Consider the following 24,756-nt stretch of genomic DNA (forward strand, 5'->3'; position numbering starts at 1 on the left):
CCCACATTAACTCACACGGGGGACAATTTTACATTTCTATCCAGTCAATTAACCTACAAAACCTGTACGTCTTTGGAGTGTGGGGGGAAACCGAAGATCTCGGAGTAAACCCACGCAGTCATGGGGAGAACGTACAAACTCCGTACAGACAGCATCCATTGTCGGGATCGAATCCCGGGTCTCAGGTGCTGTAAGGCAGCAACCCTACCGCTGCGCCACCATGTCTTAATGTAGTTGTAGGTACAGTATTAAGATAAAATGAATCTAAAATAACCTGTTATGCAAAATCAATGTCACGCGGCAATGTTGTCCAGAGCCGCAAGAAGTTGCTGAAACCGGAATTGTGAGCAAATCAGCATGGGGGTATCTATCTCAGTGGGTCAGGCAGTGGAGGAGAGATGGACAAGTGACATTCCACCGAGTTGAGTCGACTATGATCCTCCAGCACTTTGTGTTTCGCACTGTTGTATGAAATGTGCTTTATCGTGTAATGAAGAAATATGAATGGATTGCTGATTAAACAATCCCTCTCCTCCCCGAACAAAACCCAAAGTGCTGGAGTAACTCAGCGGATCATGAGTGTTTTTCATCTTCCCATCTCCTGTTCATAGAGTCGTAGAGTCAGAGATTGATACAGTGTGGAAACAAGCCCTTCAGCCCAACTTGCCCACACCGGCCAACATGTCCCAGCTACACTAGTCCCACCTGCCCGCGTTTGGCCCATATCCCTCCAAACCGGTTCTATCCATGTATCTGTTTAAGTTTCTTAAATGTTAGGATAGTTCCAGCCTCAGCTACCTCCTCTGGCAGCTTGTTCCATACACCCACCACCCTTTGTGTGAAAAAGTCACCCCTCAGATTCCTATTCAATCTTTTCCCCTTTTACATCCAGCATCCTCTCTATTATCAACAGTTCTCTGGCCACTGGCACTGTTCCAACCAGTTTCAAGCACGCGGTGGTCCAGCCCCTACTGAAAAAACCTAACCTAGACCCCACCTTGCCTAGCAACTACAGACCCATTTCCAAACTGCCATTCCGGTCAAAAGTCCGTGAAAAAGCAATTCTAAACCAATTAGTGCCCTACCTACACCAAAACACCATCCTGGAAAGTTTCCAGTCAGGTTTCAGAGCCCACCACAGCACAGAGTCTGCCTTGTTGAAGGTACACAACGACCTGCTTCTCGCCATCGACACCGGCGACTGTGCAATCCTGCTCCTTCTCGACCTCAGCGCAGCTTTCGATACAGTGGACCACACCATCCTTATTGACCGTCTCCGGTACGCGGTTGGCATTGATGGCACTGCCCTGAGCTGGTTCGTTTCCTACCTCAAAGATAGGAGTTTCGCCATCAACATAGGCAGTTATTCCTCTGCTCCAGCTAGCCTCTCCTGCGGAGTTCCACAAGGCTCCATCCTAGGCCCCATTCTCTTCTCTCTATACATGCTCCCCCTTGGCCAAATCATTCAAAGGCACGGCATTTCTTTCCACTGCTATGCCGATGACACTCAGCTTTACCTCCCCCTGAAACCCAACAACCAGTCAAATTTAAACAGCCTCTTACACTGCCTTGAGGACATAAAATGTTGGATGGCACAGAACTTCCTCCAATTAAACGAGAGCAAGTCTGAGGTCATCCTATTCGGCCCCCCGACTCCATCAAATCGATAACAGGCAGTCTTGGAAGCCTATCCTGCCTAGTCAAACCGCATGTCAAAAACCTCGGCGTGATATTTGACTCTGCATTAAAATTTGACAAGCAAGTCAACGCTGTGGTAAAAGCCAGCTTCTTCCAACTTCGTACCATAGCTAAAATCAAACCTTTCCTCCAATTCGACGACACTAAAAAAATCATTCACGCTTTCATTTCCTCCCGCCTAGACTACTGCAACTCCCTATACACTGGGATCAGCCAATCTTCCCTGTCCCGCCTGCAACTGGTCCAAAACGCCGCAGCGAGACTCCTGACGGGTACCCGTAAAAGGGACCACATCACGCCGATTCTGGCCTCTCTCCACTGGCTCCCTGTACGGTACAGAATCAACTTCAAGCTCCTCCTATTCACATATAAAGCCCTAAATGGACATTCCCCCCCCACATCAAAAATCTTCTAACCCACCTCTCTAACTCCAGGTCCCTCAGGTCGGCCGACTTGGGGCTACTCACTATCCCGCGGTCTAGGCTTAAGCTCAGGTGTGACCGCACTTTTGCGGTTGCAGCTCCTAGACTGTGGAACAGCATCCCTCTCCCCATCAGAACTGCCCCCTCCATCGACTCCTTTAAGTCCAGGCTCAAAACCTATTTCTACTCCCTAGCGTTTGAGGCTCATTGAGGAGGCGCTGTGAACTGTTTTGTATGTGCTGTTATGTTTGTGTGCTACTGTATGTTTCATTTTTTCCTTAGTACCTAATCAGATGTACAGCACTTTGGTCAACGTGGGTTGTTTTTAAATGTGCTATACAAATAAAATTGACTTGACTTGACTTATAAACGATGACCCAATTTTAATCAAAAAGCTACCACGTACCTTTTGCATGGAAAGTCCACCCTTTCCTGAAGAATTCGTGCAACATTATTCTATCTTGCAGTCCACCCTGACACACCCTGCTGTAAAACTGCCTGGCAATGTAAACATAGGCTGAGGGAATGGCTCCTGCCACACCCTTAGCACCGAGGAAACCATTCACCTCCGGTGAGGCTAGCAATATCTGGTAGTCTGCGCTGGTTCCCAAAATCAGATCCATGTAGGCTTGAGTGAGGTTGAAGTAACCCGAAGTCAAGTATATCCTGGAAGCCTCATCAGCTTCGGTCATCAAAACCTCAGTCACTTGCTCATCTATTTCTATTTGGAAAGGCTTCATTTGTATCAGTGGGTAAATCCAGGTGTCCACCTGCCTCACGGTTCCATCGAGTGCCGACTCTTCTCCAGATGGACTCTCGGCCAAGCCCATGAGTTGGTTTGCGAGTTGCTGCTTGCGTCTTGCCTCCTGCACCACAGCCATGATCCTCTCGTTCGCTGCCGCACAGAAATCCCTTCGACTACCTGAAAAACAATTTCAACAGTAGAGTCACAGAAACATGCCCTTCTGCCCAACACGTCCGTGCCGACCAACATGCCCCATCCAAGCCCTTTCCAGTTGCCTGCACCTACACATTGGACTTCACCCACCAATATTTTCCACACTCACTTCATCAGGTCATAAGTGATAGGAGAAGAATTAGGCCATTCGGCCCATCAAGTCTACCTTGCCATTCAATCATGGCTGATCTATCCCTCCCTCCTAACCCCATTATGCTGCCTTCAGCCCCTGACTTCACCTTTCTATATCTCCCTGCACTCCTCACAACCTGCTTTCCCATCTCACTTCATACTGTCAAGAAACTTTGGATACAATCCATTCTTGTCTCTTATTGCAAGTTGATAAAGCCTCAACACTGGCCCTTTCGCGCAAACTAATCACAGCTTTGTCTATCAGATGTTGACCAGAAGTTACCCTGATTGCTAGTTCACAGATCATCTATCCCCGCTGTTATATTGCCCCCAAAATAAGCATCTGTAAGATAAAAATAGAGCACAAAAAGTCGCAGACCTCACAATTTGTCTGAAGAAGGGTCCCGACCTGAAGCGTTGCCTATCCCTATCCATCCTAGATGCTGCCTGACCGTCTGAGTGAATCCAACTCTCTGCTCTTCATAGTGAAATATCCCAGTATAATATTCATAATATCCCAGTATTACTAACTTTTGGAAGAAAAGGTGGAATTCCGTTACTTCCCCAAAGGTTTGAGAAGATTTGTCACGTTGCCGAATACTCAGTCGAACCTCTGCAGATGGACAGTGGAGAGTATATGGAGTGGTTGCATCGCGGCCTGGCTTGGTAACTCGAATGCCCCAGAACAAACAAAGGTTGCAGAAAGTGCCCGGTCCATCACGGGTCTGAAGAAGGGTCTTGATCCGAAATGTCACCCATTCCTTCTCACCAGAGATGCTGCCTGTCCCACTGAGTTACTCCGGCATTTTGTGTCTATCTACGGGAATGAACCTTGCCACCATTGAGGCAATCCACAGAAACTACCCTGGCCTTTCATCGGGGAAAAAAGGTGCAGGAGACCGAAAACTATTACCTCCAGCTTGTGTGGGAACTGTAGATGCTGGTTTAAACCAAAGATAAGATACAAAATGCTGGAGTAACTCAGCGGTTCAGGCATCACCTCTGGATATGAATGATACTTTATTGTCACATGTGACATGCAACAGTGAGATTCTTTGTTCTGCATGCACGAGGTATGCAAAGGGTCGCCACATAAAGGTCGCCAACAAAGTTACAAAGAACGCCATTTGTGGCCCCCCCTTAGTTCTCGCCGGTCTCACCACGCCGGATACAGGGAAAGGTGACGTTTCGGGTCAGAACCCTCCTTCAGGCTGAAAGATACAGGTGGGGGAGCTTCTATCTTCCCGTCAACTATCAGGCTCCTGAACCACACTTAACAAACGTAACCACAACCCTATCTCACCAATGAAGTACTATGGGTTTTTAATAGGTTAGACTACATACTTTACTAACTCTCAAGTCCAAGGGGTCCAAGTCCAAGAGGTTAATTAAGAACCCGGTTGTTCTGTAAAGAATGACCTTAACTCAACAGAGCTCTACATAAAGATGCAAGTTCAATACAAAACCAGGCTGTTAAATTTTAACAAGACATGTAATGAAGAACAAGTTGGCATTGGTGGTTCAGAAAACTGCACTGACAAGATGTGATAGGAAATAAAATTGTCTAATTAATACATTTATTAAGAAATAATATACCCCATCAGGCAGAAAAAATGAAGAGGACAAACAGAACGATTGAGGCCAGCACATGAGGGTAAATATAGTATTATGTCAAAGGGAAAGGTTTATGTTGCAAACAGACAGTGGACAGTGGACAGGTGGACAGTGGTCATGTGGACAGTGAGCCCAAGGGTCAGGCATTCAGTGAAGAACATTGACCAATGAAAAACAGAATTTCAAGTAAAACTGTGTGAAATATAACAAGAAACAGTGAAAACTGTTACGGCTATGAAAACAGGAAAAAAAAGCAAAAGTTAACTCTATTGGTCCCTGGAAGACTGAGACAGGAGAAAATAAATTTGGGAATACAGGCGACCCTGTCATTATGGAGGTCTTTGTGTTCCTAGAAATCCATCCACATTGCTATTTTCCTTGATCCCAAACCCTATTTCCCATTGAATCCAAAAACAGACACAGAATGCTGGGGTAACTCAACGGGTCAGGCAGCATCTCTGGAGAAAACACCAGAAGTAATAGGAGCAGAATTAGGACATTCGGCCCATCAAGTCTACTCCGCCATTCGATCATGGCTGATCTATCTCTCCCTCCTAACCCCATTCTCCTGCCTTCTCCCCATAACCCCTTACACCTGTACTAATCAGGAATCTATCTATCTCTGTCTTAAAAATATCCATTGACAGCCACAGCCTTCTGTGGCAATGAATTCCACAGATTCACCACTCTCTGACTAAAGAAATTCCTTCTCATCTCCTTCCTAAAGGAATGTCCTTTAATTCTGAAGCTATGACCTCTAGTCCTAGACGAAGGAATAGGTGACGTTTTGGGTCGAGAACCTTCTTCACACTGAGAGTCAGGAGAGATGGAAACGTGAGCTATAGAAGGTACATAGAAAAAATTAAAGATTTGCAAAAAGCAATGATGATAACAAATAAATGAAAGATATCCCACGGTTTGTGAAGCTGCATTCCTACAGGATCCGAGATTATATTCAACTATAATTCATAATTCTACTATTATACAGACATGGTACAAAACGTACCTCAATCATTAAAAAAGGGGGAAAAATGGTATGAACAACTGTAAAGGCCTGTCCACATCCATTGCCTTTGAATCTTTTTGTTGACTCCCAAGTCATGCTTGAATAATTTAGTTGTTTAGTAATAATATTAGTACGGGTGTCAGGGGTTACGGGGAGAAGGCAGGAGAATGGGGTTGAGTGGAAAAGATAGATCAGCCATGATTGAATGGCGGAGTAACTTGATGGGCCGAATGGCCTAATTCTGCTCGTTGAACTTATGAAGTATTATGTGAACATGTCTATTGTGCTGCTGCAAGTATTCCGTCTCGGGACATATGACAATAAAACACTCTTGACTCTTGTGAACTACATTCCAATCATTCCATGATAAAATGGTTTTTAAAATGTGCTGAGCATCAAAGGTGGTATCCTGTACTAAGTTGAAGAAGTGTCTCGACCTGAAACGTCACCCATTCCGTCTCTCCAGTGATGCTGCCTGTCCCGTTGAGTTAATACAGCATTTTGTGTCTATCTTCAGTGTAAACCAGCATCTGCAGTTCCTTCCTACACACTAAGTTTTATGAATCTGTTCTCCAAGCTGCCTGCTATTTGTTATAAGCAGTGTTTCTGACTGTAAAGTGTATTCCTCTTTAAAAATTCATGCTTAGAATTGCTGACAATCTTAGGATTTATTATTCTTTCCAAGTTATCCTTGATGTGGAGCCGAGCTGTCTTCCTTCAACTCCAGTAATCGGTGCGGTTAATATTCTGCTACTGGGCTTTTTACTGGAAAGTTAAAAGATTTCAATTCAAAGACCTTGGAGGAATGTCAGTATATTTGCCAATCTTCTGGTGAAAAGTCAAAATAAATTCTGGGATCTTATCCTTAAAAGTTATTTTAATTTATAGTTAATATCATTATTTTCTACAAAAACAAATGTGTTTAGGATGGGTTCAAATAAATGGATTCAAGATTAATGTGTGTGCAGAAGATTAGTTTTTGTTGAGTTCAGAGATACAGTGAGGAAACAGGGCCTGTGGCCCACCGAGTCCGCGCCGACCAACATTCACCCCGTACACTAGTCCTATCTTACACTCTAGGGACAATTTACAAAAGCCAATTAACCTACAAACCTGTACGTCTTTGGAGTGTGGGAGGGAACCAGAGCACCCGGAGAAAACCCACAGGGAGAACATGCAAAATCTGTACAGACGGCACCCGTAGTCAGAATCTAACTCGGGTCTCTGACGCTGTGAGGCAACAACTCTACCGCTGCGCCACTGTGCTGCCCTGTGGAAAACTTTTAGGATGTTATAAATATACTATAGCGGGAAAGATTTAGAGTGAATGTTAGGACGCAATACAAAAACAAATGATAAGAACTCAAATTTGTTTAAAAAAAAGGACATGTGGCCAAGATAAATGTTTTTCTAAATAATTAATATGAAATATGAAAATGGTAGAAACGTGTAGAAATATTTTGCATGCCTTGGTGGGAGACAAGGAAAAGCTCCCTTGTAGTACCACAACTCCCAGAGAGGGATCGATATCATCAGATCAATTTGGCTGCACCTCTGGACCCGTTTAGTTTAGTTTAGAGATACAGCGCGGAAACAGGCCCTTCAGCCATCGAGCCTGTGCTGACCAGCGATCCCCGTACACTAGCGCTATCCTACATACACACTTTAGGGACAATTTGTAATTTTACCAAGCCAATCAGCCTACAAACCTTTACGTCTTTGGAGTGTGGGGGGAAACTGGAGCACCTGGATAAAACCCACATAGGTCACGGGGAGAACATACGAACTCCACACAGACAGCACCCACAGTCAGGATTAAACCCGGGTCTCTGGCGCTGTGAGGCAGCAACTCTACCGCTGCGCCACCTTGGCCTGATGGCCAGAGTCCTAATGATCAGACTGAGAGTCAGGGGAGAGGGAAAGTAGTGGTATGAAAAGGGACAGAACAAATCAGAGCCAGCACCGGTGACCCAGGAGCCCATAATGGTCCATTGTTGGCTGTGGAAGAAGTAATAACGTAGCGATACAAACAGTGAAACTAGCAGGACACTAGGGTGGGGGAGGGACGGAGAGAGAGGGAATGCAACAGCTACTTGAAATTAGAGAAATGAATATTCATACCGCTGGGTTGTAAGTTGCCCAAGAGAAATATGAGGCGCTGTTCCTCCAATTTGCTTGTGGCCTCACTCTAACTGTGCAGGAGGCACAGGACAGAAAGGACAGTATGGGAATGGGAGTTAAAATGTTTAGCAACCGGGAGATAGCATAGGCCAAGGCGGACTGAGCATAAGTGTACAGCAAAACGATCGGCCAGTCTACGTTTGGTCTCGTCGATGTATAAGAGTCCATATCTTGGACAACGGATACAGTAGATGAGGTTGGAGGAAGTGCAGGTAAACTATGCCTCACCTGAAAGGTGTGTCGGGGTCCCTGGACAGAGTCAAGGGAGGAGGTATAGGGACAGGTGTGGCATCATCTGTGGTTGCAAGGGAAGGCACCTGGGGAGGGGGTGGTTTAGGTGGGAAGGGATGAGTTAACCAGGGAGTTGCGGAGGGAATGGACTCTGCGGAAAGTGGTGGAGATGGGAAGATGTGACTAGTGGTGGGATCCCGTTGGAGGTGGAGAAAATGGTGGAGGTCTACGAGCTGTATGTAACGGCTGATGGGGTGAAAGATGAGGACTAGGGGACTCTACAGTCTGCCACAAAAAGGTCACATTATCACTAACAATAAATGGTCTGCAGTGACTAGTTATTAAATATATGATGAAGGGATTATAATTCACATGTGGCAAATCCACTTCCATATATTTAAGAGACATAAGGAACTGCAGATTTTTGAGGAAAACAGGTATTGAGGAATCTTGCATAGAACATCAAGTTCTACAGTAACTTAGCGGGTCAGGCAGCATCTCCTAAGAACATATATCTGAAGATGATTTCAATAGAAATTCATCCTTAAAAGCAATTTTTTAATAAAAATAACTACAAACTAGATTTTGTCCAAAAATCAGCAGGGAAATTAAAAAACAATTTGATTTGCTTTCACACTAATGAATTCATATTGAAATATGAAGAAACTTGAAATGTTGCCTCAAGGGTTGTTGGCACAATACAACATTCAAATACAATACCTGTTTTCCTCAAAAATTGTGTAGGAAGGAACTGCAGATGCTGGTTTAAACTGAAGATAGACACAAAAAACTGGAGTAACTCAGCGGAACAGGCAGCATCGCTGTGAGAAGGGTGGAGACAACCCGAAATGTCACCTATTCCACAAATATTTATTGCACTAAAATTAGTGAAGTGGCACATCATTTGAATTCCAAAACTGGATTTACAGCCTTCATGTGCACTGCGTTCCACTCAGTCCCAGCAAAATGTTTCAACTTTAAGTGCCACTGAGATATAGCTTTTGAACGTTTAATAGTGCCAAGTGTTACATGAAAATCAGTAAGGAAACAGCCTTCAATTTAGTTGCCTTCAATTAAGTAGCCTTCAATTTAGTTGCCTTAACCACTGGGTGTCAGTGTGAAACAAGGAAAGAGTATGTTTCACTACTGGCACTTGGTACATGCACACAAGACTAAAAAAAAGGGTAACATTTTCATTCTAAATCTGTTTGGACTTTTGGAATTAATTTACTGATAAAGTTGTTTGTAAAGTTGCTCTTTTATTTAGTTTAGAGATCAAACAAGATGCTATCCATGGAATTTATATACAGCCTTTTGTGTGTGATACAGTCAAGTCAGTTTTCGCTTTGCACTACCTGTTGTACTTGCGTATGGCCTAATTGCACGCACGTATAGAATGATTTGTGTAGGAAGGAACTGCAGATGCTGGTTTACACCAAAGATGGACACAAAATGCTGAAGTAACTCAGCAGGACAGGCAGCATCTCTGGAGAGAAGTAATGGGTGACGTTTCGGCTTGAAATCTGAAGTCTCAGTCTGAAGAAGGGTCTCGACCCGAGACGTCACCCATTCCTTCTCTCCAGAGATGCTGCCTGTCCCGCTGAGTTACTCCAACATTTTGTGTTTATAGTATGATTTGACTGGATAGCAAGCAAACTAAGTTTTTCACTGTATCCCGATAAACAGGCTAAAAGTAAACCAACACGAGTAATTCAATACAGGCTCCAAGATAGACTTAGGTCTAATTGTAGGAAAAGTTAATTGACCTCACCTGTGAATGGATGGACCATCCCTGGCTTTACCTCCGCTGTGTCGTTCTGCTCCAACTGTAGTGAGATATCGCTGACGGCATTGACCAGCTCCTCAAAGAAATCTGCCAACTCACCGCAATCACGGAGTAAAACGTAACGATCCTGGCGATTTGTAAAGTAGGAGTCACTTAGATTTGCCCTGGAATGTTTAAAACAAAAGGCAGGTTTTAGTAGATGCAATATCATGTCAGCTCCTCAAATTCAGGTACCTTCAATGTATAGTTCCATAGCACTGCAATAATTACATTCACAAATCCTACTCCACCCAACATATTTGGGCAGCACGGTGGCGCAGTGAAAGAGTTGCTGCCTTACAGCGCCAGGGACTCGGGTTCGATCCTGACTACGGGTGCTGTCTGCACGGAGATGGCACATTCTACCTGTGACCACGTGTGCTTTCTCCGGGTGCTCCGGTTTCTTCTCACACTCCAAAGACATACAGGTTTGTCGGTTAATTGGCATGGTATAAATGTAAATTTGTGTCTAGTGCCCTGGTGTAAATCCAGATGCCGCTGGCTAGCAATTTTTGCGAAAAAAAGATCGGAGTGCGTGAGGCTCACCCTGCCAGTGCACAACCTCTGCATCATCAAGACTCTCGCAGTACCTCCTCAGGGCAACACATGGTGACTGGGGACACCTTCAGTCCCAGGCTCAACTGCATGGGGACCTTACAGGAACTCTGGTCCCCAGAGATGTGACGTGCAGGCCCACCGGCGTGTGGACACGTCCTGACGTCCATCAACCAGGTCCCAGCTATGGGTTAATTAGCACCCCGCTGCCTTGTGGGCGAGGCTCAGGAGAGCCAAAGGCACTGGAGCTGGAGTCCCTAAGGAAGGTCAGCTGATCCCTCGTGTGTCCACCTCCCGGCAACTCCTGCAACTGAGTAGGCCCCAGACGTAGCAGCCACGCCGTTCCTCTGGAATCAGCCTATCAGGTGGAGAGGGGAATGCAGATGCTGGGCAAGTTTGTATTCCCATTTACCTGCCCAGGCTCAGCAGCTAAATCAGTTAGTTAGTATAAATGTGAATGGTCCCTTGTGCGTGTAGGATAGTGTTAATTTGCGGGGATCGCTGGTCAGTGCGGACTTGGTGGGCCAAAGGTCCTGTTTCCACACAGTATCTCTGAACTGAATTAAATTATAAAATAATCTATTTTAAAGCTCAATTTATTTTATACTCACCCACTAATAATAAGATTATTGTCAAAGAGGTAGATTTTGATGTGTTGTAGGCCAATTGTCTCATTGAACCGCTCTGGAACAAGGAGTTTGAGGAGACCCCGGAGATCAGGGGTGTGATAGAGAGAGATACGCACTTGATTTGGAAACTTCTTCAGCAATGGAAGCAGCATAGTTCGAGAGTTCTGTTTGCCTAGGGAATATTACAATAATCACAAATAGAATGACAACCAATCACAATTTTAAAAGTTTCTCACAAAGTAAGTTTAGTTTATTGTGAAAAGCTTTTGTTGCATACTAAACAGTCAGCAGCAAGACAAAACATGATTATAATCGAGCCACTTACAGTGTACAGATACATGACAAGGGAATTACGTTAACTGCAAGGTAAAACCAGCAAAGTCCGATCGTCCGAGGGTCACCAAAGAAGTAGATCGTAGTTCAGCAATGCTCTCTGGTTGTGGTAGGATGATTCAGTTGCCTGATAACAGCAATAATTAATGTATTTAAATTGAATAAATGCAAATTGATCAAAATCTCTCTGGCATAGAAATACAAATTTATCCTTACGATTGTAATCATGTGTTGCCTTTGGGCTGACTGGTTAGCACGCAACAAAGGTTTTTCACTGTACCTTGCTTGGTACACGGGACAATAAACTAAACTCAAATATTGTATGTTCTGAATTGTAAATGTGCAATCGCACTTGAAATCTGGAATTGTATTAAAACGTTATTACGGTATAATGATCATTTTAATTTTGCCGCTCTCACCTTAAAACTATGTCTTCTAGTCTTTGACAATTTCACCCTGGAAAAAAGGTTCTGTCTACACCCCTCGTAATTTTATATTTTTCCGTTCAACCTTGTCTTGTAGCTAAATATCATAAATTACATGATAAGCCTGATATTTCTTTAACCTCATTTTTATTTCCCCACACGCAAATGAAAACGGGTATCTAATACATGTCAGCATCCCATCCCAAAAGCAGTGAGGAGAAAGGATGTAAATGGTTTTTATTGTTCTTTTGTGGGAAAAGCCCAAATTAAGATTCCTAGGTTTATTAGCATTCACGAGGATGTTGCCAGGACTCGAGGGTCTGAGCTATGAGGGTCGATCTCATAGAGGTGGATAAAATCATAAGAGGAATAGATCGGGTAGACGCACAGAGTCTCTTGCCCAGAGTAGGGAAAATTGAGGACCACTGAGTCCATACCGACCAAGAATCACCCACCAAGGGTGGAGTAGACTTGATGGGCCGAATGGCCTAATTCTGCTCCTATCACTTATGAATTTATGAACACATAACAATCTACAACTTGTCTTCACATTGATCACCAAAATAAAAATAAAATGGACAGTTTCCTACAATAGGTCGGCACGGTGGCGCAGCGGTAGAGTTGCTGCCTTATAGCGCCAGAGACCCGGGTTCGATCCTGACTGCGGGGGGTCTGTACGGAGTTTGTACGTCCTCCCTGCGTCCTTCGTGGGGTTTCCCCAGAATCTCCGGTTTCCTCCCACACTCCAAAGACGTACAGGTTTGTGAGTTAATTGGCTTAGTATAATTGTAAAGAGTCCCTAGTGTGTGTAGGATAGTGTTAGCGTGCGGGGATCGCTGGTCGGCGTGGACTCAGTGGGCCTAAGGGCTCATTTCCGCGCTGTATCACTGAACTAAACTAAACTGAGTTTCATTAATTAACTTACTGCTATAATGCTTCAAATGAATTATTTCCAACATTATAGGAATAGGTAAATTATTTCATGGTTACAACAGTTAGCGTTTACCCACCTCTAGACCCTCTTGTACAGTCGAGTAGAACAGCAACTCGAAGATCTGATATTGTGGTTTCGTCCTGCGATCTTTGCAGTGTTTCCTCAATACAATCAACCTAAAAACATTGAGAGAAGTCACACATTTCAATAACTTGACACAAAATTTCAATTCCGCCATTACTATTAAAACTTGAAGGCTTCAATTTTCAATTCTGAAAAACCAAATACCAACTCTCCTCCCCTAATATCACACAGTCCCTTGGTCTACATCCTTGACCACCTTGCCCAAAGGAATTGTGGAGCAGCTTTACCCACACTGCAACAGTTCAAAGTGGCTCAACATCATCTGCACAATTGAAATTACCGATGAACACCGAGTTAAAAAAGGAATGATCACAACCCAAAATGTCACACGTCCGTTTTCTCCAGCGATGCTGCCTGACCCACGGGTCATTCCAGCCTGACCCACCGATGCTGGGTCATTCCAGCACTTTGTGTTTATCTAAAGTACACACAATGCTGGAGCAACTCAGCAGGTCAAGCAACATCTGTGAAGAGCATGGATAGATGATGTTCCAGGTCGGGACACTTCTTCAGACTGGGGTGGCACAGTGGTAGACCTGTTGCCTCAACGCACCAGAGACCCAAGTTCGATCCTGACTCTGGGTACTGACTGCGCGTAGTTTGTACGTTCTCCTTAAGACCACATGGGTTTTCTCCAGATGATCCGGTTTTCTCCCACATTCCAAACTCGTGCAGGTTTTTTAGGTTGATTGGCTTCAGTAGATTGTACCTAATGTGTAGAATGCGAAAGTGGGATAACATACACGACTAGTGTACGGGTCGATGCTCGGCTTAGACTCGGTGGGCCAAAGGACCTGTTTCTACGCTGTATCTTCACACTAAACAAAACCATGATGTCATATCCATGTTCTCCAGAGATGCTGCTTGATGCACTTTTGTGACTTTTTTTTAGTAAACCAGCATCTGCAGTTCCTTGTGTCTCCGTGAACACTGAGTGCTGACTTTGGCAGCAAGACCAATCATCCTTGTAAACTAAGCGAGGTATATTAACTGTGCAGTTGACATGCAACACGATGTGTGGATCGATTTTCAATCTAACGCAGCCTTTGATGACTACATGCCAGTACTTTATTGAATACGTTTTCATATCATTCCTTAATTTTCTGGAAACTGACAAAGTAAAACACAAAGTAATACTTGTGTAGAAAGGAACTGCAGATGCTGGTTTAAAACCGAAGATAGCCACAGTTTAAGAATAAGGGGTAGGCCATTTAGAACTGAGACGAGGAAAAACTTTTTCAGTCAGAGTCGTAAATCTGTGGAATTCTCTGCCTCAGAAGGCAGTGGAGGCCAATTCTCTGAATGCATTCAAGAAAGAGCTGGATAGAGTTCTTAAGGATAGCGGAGTCAGGGGGTATGGGGAGAAGGCAGGAACGGGGTACTGATTGAGAATGATCAGCCATGATCACATTGAATGGCGGTGCTGGCTCGAAGGGCCGAATGGCCTCCTCCTGCACCTATTGTCTATTGTCTATTGTCTAAAATGCTGGCGTTACTCAGCGGGACAGGCAGCTGCACTGGAGAAAAGGAATGGGTGGCATTTCAGATTTGAATTGTCCCGACCCAAAACGTCACCCATTCCTTCTTTCCAGAGATGCTGCCTGTCCCGCTGAGTACTCCAGCATTTTGTGTCTATTTACAGTAATAATTAACCTCTGTAGTATGATACCCACCAACTCCTGTTCCAACGGTCCTGTTCCAAGGTACAAGGAAGCCAAAACTATTCTCTTCTTTGCCGTGATGATGTGTTCCTGCTTATAAAAAATTAAACATTATTTCAATGCATTCAGCTACTTAGCATATTCAGAACACGTGTTCTTAAAAAACTTCAGACACAAACTGGCCGAAACTATCCAAATCCTTTGTCTAGTGGTAGCAGCAACACAGAGGACTCTTGGCCCCTTTGCTGTTTCTACATCAAACTATGATCCCAAAACTCAAAGCATATGTTGTCTCTTATTCAAGTTAGACTTAGTTTTACTGATGCTTCAGCACATTAAACAGTACACAGAAGTAATGTTTTTAGATGTAATCTCCAGAGAACATGCAGCTATATGGTTCTTGTTTTCTTTCAATGTGTAGTAAGTTCACAAGTAATAAGAGTAGAATTAGGCCATTTGGCCCATCGAGTCTACTCCGCCATTCAATCATGGCTGATCTCTGCCACTTAATCCCATTTTCCTGCCTTCTCCCCATAACCTTTGACACCCATTCTAATCAAGAACTTGTCTATTTCTGCCTTAAAAATATCCACTGACTTGGCCTCTGTGGCAATGTTCCACAGATTAACTACCCTCTGACTAAAGAAGATCCTCCTCGCCTTTTTAAAAGAGCGCCCTTTAATTCTGATGCAGAGTGCCCTTTAATTAAAGATGCAGAAGATATCAAGAACTTTGTACGCTGGTTAGAACAGAGAAGGACACAAAGTGCTCGTGTAACTCAGCGGGTCAGGCAGCATCTCTGGAGAACATGGACAGGTGATGTTTGGGGTTGGGACTTCTTAATGCTGAGATATATATTTAGAATAGAAATGTATATTCTACTTAGTTTATCAACATTTTGTGATTTGTGCAATTGAACATTGTTTAAAAACCTCTGGTGTGGTAATGGCTCATGTATCAAACAAGGTAATTTAAGCGTCTGTGCTCTATTACTTGTCATGTGACAGGAAGGGTGACAGGAAGACAATTGTTTATTTGTGTGTACAACAGTACGAGATTTTGCCATTGATAGGGAGAATGTCTTTGGACTGGAGACAGACATAAAATACTGGAGTAAGTCAGCGGGTCAGGCAGCATCTCTGGTGAAAAGGAATAGGTGACGTTACGGGTCAGGACCCCTCTACAGACTGAGAGTCAGGGGAAAGGGATACGAGAGATATAGACGGAACTTGGGGCAAATGAATGGAAGATAGGCAAAAAGCAATGATGATCATGGAAATGTGGAGCCCACAATGGTCCATTGTTGACTCGGGATAGGTGATAATAAGTTATACAGACAGTGAAACTAGTACGACGATTAGGGTGTGGCAAGGACGGAGAGAGAGGAATGCAAAGGTTACTTGAAGTTAGAAAAATCAATATTCATACCGCTGGGTTGTAAGGTGATGTGGCTCCAATTTTGGACTGGATTTGGAAGCTGGATTTGGATGCATAAAACTAAGCTGGGGAAGATAAACCAAGTACACTAATGTCAGAGCTTTTGAACGGCAAAAGGGAATAACATGAATTGTTTGGTTTTCTTGAGAACCGTTTGATTCCTGGACTGATTGACCATTCTTTGCCGCAAACTGTAGCTGTGGTTGTATGGTGTCAAGAGCTCTGATATCTGCCATTACCAGGAACAGCAAAATGTGTTGGGGGACTGTACTTGTGTGAATAGTGGAAACTGTTTGTTCCTGTTAGTAATTTTATGAAAAAACAATTTTCTTAAATGAATTTTATCAGACCATACTGTAATTAATCAGTGATTTGCAGCGCCATGATTTTTTTTAAGGTCATTCGGGGCTTGTGAGTATTCCTGGCAAAGCCCCGTGGTGCAGCGGTAGAGTTGCTGCCTTACAGCGAATGCAGCGCCGGAGACCCGGGTTTGATCCCGACTACGGATGCTGTCTGTACAGAGTTTGTACGTTTTCCCCATGTGGGTTTTTCCCGAGACCGTCGGTTTCCTCCCACACTCCAAAGACGTACAGGTATGCAGGTTAATTGGCTTGGTAAATGTGTAAAAAGAAAATTGTCCCTAGTGGGTATAGGATAATGTTAATGTGCGGGGATCGCTGGTCGGCACGGACCCGGTGGGCCAAAAGGGCCTGTTTCCATGCTGTATCTCTAAACTAAATTAGTAGGCCTGAGATATCAGCTGCCATTTCAATAAAGAATCTGTGGTTGATGTCACACATTGTGTCTATCAACCATTCACGCCTACTGTAGCCAAAGTGCTGGAGTAACTCAGCGGGTCAGGCAGCATCTCTGGAGAAAAAGGATAGGTGATGTTTTGGTTTGGAACTTATCCTTTTTCTCCAGAGATGCTGCCTGACTGACTGAGTTAATCGGGAACTGTGTGCCCATTTTTTGGTATAAACCAGCATCTGCATGTCTTTGTCTCCTCATTCTTGAGCCGAAGAGTAGGTACACTGAGCAAACTATGGCACGCATGAAGAAAGGTCCTGACCCAAAACGTCACCCACCCTTTTTCTCCACAGATGCTGTCTGACCTGCTAAGTTACTCCAGCACTTTGTGTCTATCTTTGTTATTAACCAGCATATGCAGTTCTTTGCTTCTACAATGATGGTAGATGCCCTGTACATTCCTGAACAAATTAGTTTTTATTAAAGTGGCAATTTTAATTTATTCTCAAATTATCTGCAGTTTCACATTTGAGTCTAGAACTCGTTTGGCAGGCATTAAACCAAAACAAATTTCCCTTCAGGTTCTGAAGGGACTTCATGCATGAGAAGATACTATCAACTGTTCAGATTACAGGCTACTTTACTTGACTAAATCGTCTCACCTTCAAAGTATCGTAGAATTCTGCGGGAGAACTTAGAATATTCACTTGACTGCCTGAGATTCGGAAAGCTGGAACGAATTCTCCAATCCATTGGAAGCGCTGAATATTGTGTGTGGAAACACAAGGGGGAGGGGGCAGATCAGCCCTTGCCTTGGTTTGAGCCAGTAATGGAGCCAACAGGAGATATGAAGACCTACGTACAAAGAGGTTTCTGGTATTATAAAAAGCAGCATGAAAAGTTAAAAAGCCTGCGTGGTTTTGTTGTGACAGAGACCAGTTAGCAGATGTTGATTACGTTCAAATGAAGAAACTAGTCATGACATGCAGAGCAAATTTTCAGTTAAATGGCACGGCGGCGCAGCGATAGAGTAACTGCGTCATAGACCTGCGTTCGATCCTGACTCTGTGCTGTCTGTACGGGTTTTGCACGCTATCACTGTGACCCATGTGGGTTATCGTCCGGTGTTCCTGTTTCTTCCCACACTCCAAAGACATAGATATTAGTGTGTAAATTGGCTTCTGTAAAATTGTAAACTGTCCCTAGTGTGTAGGCATGACTGGAAGGCACGGACTCGGTGGGCCAAAGGGGCTGTTTCTCTTAAGTCTAAATCAATAGCTCCATCCAACGTAATAAGTCAAGTCAAGTCAATTTTATTTGTATAGCACATTTAAAAACAACCCACGTTGACCAAAGTGCTGTACATCAGTTCAGGTACTAAGAAAACGGACATACAATGGCACACAAACATAACAGCACATACATCAACAGTTCACAGCGCCCCCCTCAGAGGGCCTCAAATGCGAGGGAGAAGAAATAGGCTTCGAGTCTGGACTTAAAGGAGTTGATGGAGGGGGATGAGGAGGGGGGGGAGGGAGGCGATGAGGGGGGAGGGGGACGCGGGGGGGAGAGGGGACGCGGGGGGGGAGAGGGGACGAGGGGGGGAGAGGGGACGAGGGGGGGGAGAGGGGGGCAGAGGGGACAGGGGGGGGAGAGGGGGACAGGGGGGGAGAGGGGACAGGGGGGGGAGAGGGGACAGGGGGGGAGAGGGGACAGGGGGGGAGAGGGGACGAGGGGGGGAGAGGGGACGAGGGGGACGAGGGGGGACGAGGGGGGAGAGGGGACAGGGGGAGAGGGGACAGGGGGGGGAGAGGGGGACGGGGGGGAGAGGGGACGAGGGGGGGGAGAGGGGACGAGGGGGGGAGAGGGACGAGGGGCGGAGAGGGGACGAGGGGGGGAGAGGGGACGAGGGGGGGAGAGGGGACGAGGGGGGGAGAGGGGACGAGGGGGGGGAGAGGGGGACGAGGGGGGAGAGGGGAGAGGGGGGGGTGGAGAGGGGACGAGGGGATGGGGGGGAGAGGGGATGAGGGGGGGAGAGGGGATGAGGGGGAGAGAGGGGATGAGGGGGGGAGAGGGGATGAGGGGGGAGAGGGGACGAGGGGGGGGAGAGGGGATGAGGGGATGGGGGGAGAGGGGATGAGGGGGGGAGAGGGGATGAGGGGGGGAGAGGGGATGAGGGGGGGAGAGGGGATGAGGGGGGGAGAGGGGATGAGGGGGGAGAGGGGATGAGGGGGGGAGAGGGGATGAGGGGGGGAGAGGGGATGAGGGGGGAGAGATGATGAGGGGGGGAGAGGGGATGAGGGGGGGGAGAGGGGATGAGGGGGAGAGGGGATGAGGGGGGGGGAGAGGGGGATGAGGGGGGAGAGGGGATGAGGGGGGAGAGGGGATGAGGGGGGGAGAGGGGATGAGGGGGGGGAGAGGGGATGAGGGGGGGAGAGGGGATGAGGGGGGGAGAGGGGATGAGGGGGGGAGAGGGGATGAGGGGGGGAGAGGGGATGAGGGGGGGGAGAGGGGATGAGGGGGGGGAGAGGGGGATGAGGGGGGGAGAGGGATGAGGGGGGGGAGCGGGATGAGGGGGGGAGAGGGGATGAGGGGGGGGAGAGGGGATGAGGGGGGGAGAGGGGATGAGGGGGGGAGAGGGGATGAGGGGGGGAGAGGGGATGAGGGGGGGAGAGGGATGAGGGGGGGAGAGGGGATGAGGGGGGGAGAGGGGATGAGGGGGGGAGAGGGGATGAGGGGGGGAGAGGGGATGAGGGGGGGGAGAGGGATGAGGGGGGGAGAGGGGATGAGGGGGGGAGAGGGGATGAGGGGGGAGAGAGGGGATGAGGGGGGGGAGAGGGGATGAGGGGGGGGAGAGGGGATGAGGGGTGGAGGGGATGAGGGGGGGAGGGGATGAGGGGGGGAGGGGATGAGGGGGGGAGGGGATGAGGGGGGAGAGGGGATGAGGGGGAGAGGGGATGAGGGGGGGAGAGGGGATGAGGGGGGGAGAGGGGAAGAGGGGGGGAGAGGGGATGAGGGGGGGAGAGGGGATGAGGGGGGGGAGAGGGGATGAGGGGGAGAGGGGATGAGGGGGGGAGAGGGGATGAGGGGGGGAGAGGGGATGAGGGGGGGAGAGGGGATGAGGGGGGGAGAGGGGATGAGGGGGGGATGAGGGGGAGAGAGGGGATGAGGTGGAGTGGGGATGAGGTGGGAGTGGGGATGAGGGGGGAGAGGGGATGAGGGGGGAGAGGGGATGAGGGGGGAGAGGGGATGAGGGGGGAGAGGGGATGAGGGGGGAGAGGGGCTGAGGGGGGTGAGGGGGGTGAGGGGGGGAGAGGGGATGAGGGGGGGAGAGGGGATGAGGGGGGGGAGAGGGGATGAGGGGGGGAAGAGGGGAAGAGGGGATGAGAGGGGATGAGGGGGGGAGAGGGGATGAGGGGGGAGAGGGGATGAGGGGGAGAGGGGATGAGGAGGGGGAGAGGGGATGAGGAGGGGGAGAGGGGATGAGGAGGGGGAGAGGGGATGAGGGGGGGGAGAGGGGATGAGGGGGGGAGAGGGGACGAGGGGGGGAGAGGGGACGCAGGGGGGGGATGAGGGGGGGAGAGGGGAGAGGGGGGGGAGAGGGGACGAGGGGGGGGGGAGAGGGGATGAGGGGGAGAGGGATGAGGGGGGGAGAGGGGATGAGGGGGGGAGAGGGGATGAGGGGGGGAGAGGGGATGAGGGGGGGAGAGGGGATGAGGGGGGAGAGGGGATGAGGGGGGAGAGGGGATGAGGGGGGAGAGGGGATGAGGGGGGAGAGGGGATGAGGGGGGAGAGGGGATGAGGGGGGAGAGGGGATGAGGGGGGGAGAGGGGATGAGGGGGGGAGAGGGGATGAGGGGGGGGAGAGGGGATGAGGGGGGGGAAAGGGGATGAGGGGGGGAGAGGGGATGAGGGGGGGGAGAGGGGATGAGGGGGGGAGAGGGGATGAGGGGGGAGAGGGGATGAGGGGGGGAGAGGGGATGAGGGGGGGAGAGGGGATGAGGGGGGGAGAGGGGATGAGGGGGGGAGAGGGGATGAGGGGGGGAGAGGGGATGAGGGGGGGAGAGGGGATGAGGGGGGGGAGAGGGGATGAGGGGGGATGAGGGGGGGGAGAGGGGATGAGGGGGGAGAGGGATGAGGGGGGGAGAGGGGATGAGAGGGGATGAGGGGGGGAGGGGATGAGGGGGGGAGGGGATGAGGGGGGGGGAGGGGATGAGGGGGGGGAGGGGATGAGGGGGGGAGAGGGGATGAGGAGGGGATGAGGGGGGGAGAGGGGATGAGGGGGGGAGAGGGGATGAGGGGGGGGGGAGAGGGGATGAGGGGGGGAGAAGGGGATGAGGGGGGGGAGAGGGGATGAGGGGGGGAGAGGGGAGAGGGGATGAGGGGGGAGAGGGGATGAGGGGGGGAGAGGGGATGAGGGGGGGAGAGGGGATGAGGGGGGGAGAGGGGATGAGGGGGGGAGAGGGGATGAGGGGGGGAGAGGGGATGAGGGGGGGGAGAGGGGATGAGGGGGGGAGAGGGGATGAGGGTGGGGAGAGGGGATGAGGGTGGGGAGAGGGGATGATGGGGGGGAAAGGGGATGAGGGGGGGAGAAGGGGATGAGGGGGGAGAGGGGATGAGGGGGGAGAGGGGATGAGGGGGGGGGAGAGGGGATGAGGGGGGGGACGAGGGGATGAGGGATGAAGGGGATGAGGGGGGAGAGGGGATGAGGGGGGAGAGGGGATGAGGGGGGGAGAGGGGATGAGGGGGGGAGAGGGGATGAGGGGAGGAGAGGGGATGAGGGGGGGAGAGGGGATGAGGGGGGAGAGGGGATGAGATGAAGGGGGAGGGGATGAAGGGGATGAGGGGGAGGGGATGAGGGGGAGGGGAATGAAGGGGATGAGGGGGGAGAGGGGATGAGATGAAGGGGGAGGGGATGAAGGGGATGAGGGGGAGGGGATGAAGGGGATGAGGGGGGAGAGGGGATGAGGGGGATGGGATGAAGGGGGAGGGGATGAAGGGGATGAGGGGGAGGGGATGAGGGGAGGGGATGAGGGGGAGGGGATGAAGGGGATGAGGGGGGAGAGGGGATGAGGGGGATGGGATGAGGGGGAGGGGATGAAGGGGATGAGTGGGAGGGGATGAGGGGGAGGGGATGAAGGGGATGAGGGGGGGGAGAGGGGATGAGGGGGGGAGAGGGGATGAGGGGGGAGAGGGGATGAGGGGGGAGAGGGGGATGAGGGGATGAGGGGATGAGGGGGGAGAGGGGATGAGGGGGGGAGAGGGGATGAGGGGGGGAGAGGGGATGAAGAGGGGATGAGGGGGGGAGAGGGGATGAGGGGGGGAGAGGGGATGAGGGGGGGAGAGGGGATGGGGGGGGAGAGGGGATGAAGGGGATGAGGGGGGGGAGAGGGGAGGGGCATGAGGGGGGGCGAGGGGATGAGGGGGGGGAGAGGGGATGAGGGGGGGGAGAGGGGATGAAGGGGCACGAGGGGATGAGGGGGGAGAGGGGATGAGGGGGGAGAGGGGATGAGGGGGGGAGAGGGGATGAGGGGGGGGAGAGTGGATGAGGGGGGAGAGGGGATGAGGGGGGGGAGGGGATGAGGGGGGGGGAGAGGGGATGAGGGGGGGGAGAGGGGATGAGGGGGGAGAGGGATGAGGGGGAGAGGGGATGAGGGGGGGAGAGGGGATGAGGGGGGAGAGGGGATGAGGGGGGAGAAGGGGGTATGAGGGGGGGGAGAGGGGATGAGGGGGGAGGGGATGAGGGGGGAGGGGATGAGGGGGGGGAGAGGATGAGGGGGGGAGGGGATGAGGGGGGGAGGGGATGAGGGGAGGGAGGGGATGAGGGGGGGGAGGGATGAGGGGGGGAGGGGATGAGGGGGGGAGGAGGATGAGGGGGGGGATGGGATGAGGGGGGGAGAGGGGATGAGGAGAGGGGAATGAGAGGGGAGAGGGGATGAGGGGGGGAGAGGGGATGAGGGGGGAGAGGGGATGAGGGGGGGAGAGGGGATGAGGGGGGGAGAGGGGATGAGGGGGGGAGAGGGGATGAGGGGGGAGAGGGGATGAGGGGGGGAGAGGGGATGAGGGGGGGAAGAGAGGGGATGAGGGGGGGAGAGGGGATGAGGTGGGAGTGGGGATGAGGGGGGAGAGGGGATGAGGGGGAGAGGGGATGAGGGGGGAGAGGGGATGAGGGGGAGAGGGGATGAGGGGGGGGAGAGGGGATGAGGGGGGGAGAGGGGATGAGGGGGTGAGAGGGGATGAGGGGGTGAGGGGGGATGAGGGGGTGAGGGGGGGAGGGGATGAGGGGGGAGAGGGGATGAGGGGGGGGAGGGGATGAGGGGGATGGGATGAAGGGGGAGGGGATGAAGGGGATGAGGGGGGGAGGGGATGAGGGGGAGGGCGATGAAGGGGATGAGGGGGGGCAGGGGATGAGGGGGGGAGGGGATGAGGGGGGAGAGGGGATGAGGGGGGGGAGGGGATGAGGGGGGGAGGGGATGAAGGGGGATGGGATGAAGGGGGAGGGGATGAAGAGGGATGAGGGGGGGAGAGGGGATGAGCGGGGATGGGATGAGGGGATGAGGGGGGGATGGGATGAGGGGATGAGGGGGGGAGGGGATGAGGGGGGGAGGGGATGAGGGGGGGAGAGGGGATGAGGGGGATGAGGATGAAGGGGCGGAGGGGATGAAGGGGGATGAGGGGGAGGGGATGAAGGGGATGAGGGGGGGAGGGGATGAGGGGGGGGAGGGGATGAGGGGGGGAGAGGGGATGAGGGGGGGGGGAGCGGGAGAGGGGGGGGGAGGGGATGAGGGGGATGGGATGAAGGGGGAGGGGTGAAGGGGATGAGGGGGGGAGAGGGGATGAGGGGGATGGGATGAAGGGGAGGGGGATGAAGGGGATGAGGGGGGGAGAGGGGATGAGGGGGATGGGATTGAGGGGATGAGGGGGATGGGATGAGGAGGGGGAGGGGATGAGGAGGGGGAGGGGAATGAGGGGATGAGGGGATGAGGGGATGAGGGGATGAGGGGATGAGGGGATGAGGGGATGAGGGGATGAGGGGATGAGGGGATGAGGGGATGAGGGGATGAGGGGATGAGGGGGATGAGGATGAGGCGGCTACGACCCGACGGGCCCAGCGCTCCCTGCGAGCGCCTAGCCGAACCCACCCAGCGCCCCCCGCCCTCCCGCCCTTCCTCCGGCAGTGTAACCGGCTCCTACCGCCCCCTCGGCCGGCGGCCTCCCACACTCACCCTCCGCTCCCGTCTCCCCAGCGCACGCTCTGCTCCTGATCAGGCCGGCGGCGAGAGGCTGCAGCGGGAGGACCAGCAGCCTGTAGAACCTCTGCGGCCGCGCATCGCAGCAGCGCCAGGAACCCTGGGCCGGGCCGGGCCGGGCAGGGACATCCCCAACCCCAACCCCTGCAGAGCAGTCTCTCCTGCTGCAGCCCGCACACTGCAGTCCTCTCTCTCTCTCTCTCTCTCTCTCCCCCTGTACATGTGCAACTGTGCATAAACCCCGCATATTGCAACACCACACACTGCAGTTCACCCCCCCCCCCCCCCCCCCCCCCGTGTGTGTGTGTGTGTGTGTGCAAACTGTACATTGTCATTAACACTGCTTAATGCAAACTACCGTCCCCCTTCCCCCGTGTGTGTGTGTGTGTAAACTATTAGTTTGCAAACTGCACATTTTTCCTAAACCGTGCATATTGCAAACTGTACTCTGCCCCTCCTCCAGTGTGTTTGCAAACTTCATTATCCATAAACTCTGCTCACTGCAAACAACAGTCTCACCCCTCCTCCCCTTGTTAAAAACTACATTATTCATAAACCCTACATTTTGCAAA

General features: G+C 50.6%; 1 protein-coding gene across 2 annotated transcripts in view; it reads right to left on the bottom strand.

Annotated features, from left to right (window-relative positions):
* pgs1 (phosphatidylglycerophosphate synthase 1) overlaps positions 1-24,756 on the bottom strand; it is a 39,435-nt gene that overhangs the window by 12,100 nt on the left and 2,579 nt on the right. The window contains exons 2-7 of one of the 2 annotated variants that reach the window (XM_078401360.1): positions 17,598-17,790; positions 14,761-14,841; positions 13,020-13,119; positions 11,234-11,423; positions 10,014-10,192; positions 2,527-3,042 (exon numbers count right to left, since the gene is read on the bottom strand). In XM_078401360.1, coding sequence (XP_078257486.1) covers positions 2,527-3,042; positions 10,014-10,192; positions 11,234-11,423; positions 13,020-13,119; positions 14,761-14,841; positions 17,598-17,790 — 1,259 coding nt within the window. The remainder of the gene's footprint in view (positions 1-2,526; positions 3,043-10,013; positions 10,193-11,233; positions 11,424-13,019; positions 13,120-14,760; positions 14,842-17,597; positions 17,791-24,756) is intronic. The other variant, XM_078401361.1, reaches the window with a different exon arrangement.

The sequence above is a fragment of the Rhinoraja longicauda genome, chromosome 6 (genome assembly GCF_053455715.1).
Source record: "Rhinoraja longicauda isolate Sanriku21f chromosome 6, sRhiLon1.1, whole genome shotgun sequence".
Taxonomy (NCBI): domain Eukaryota; kingdom Metazoa; phylum Chordata; class Chondrichthyes; order Rajiformes; family Arhynchobatidae; genus Rhinoraja; species Rhinoraja longicauda.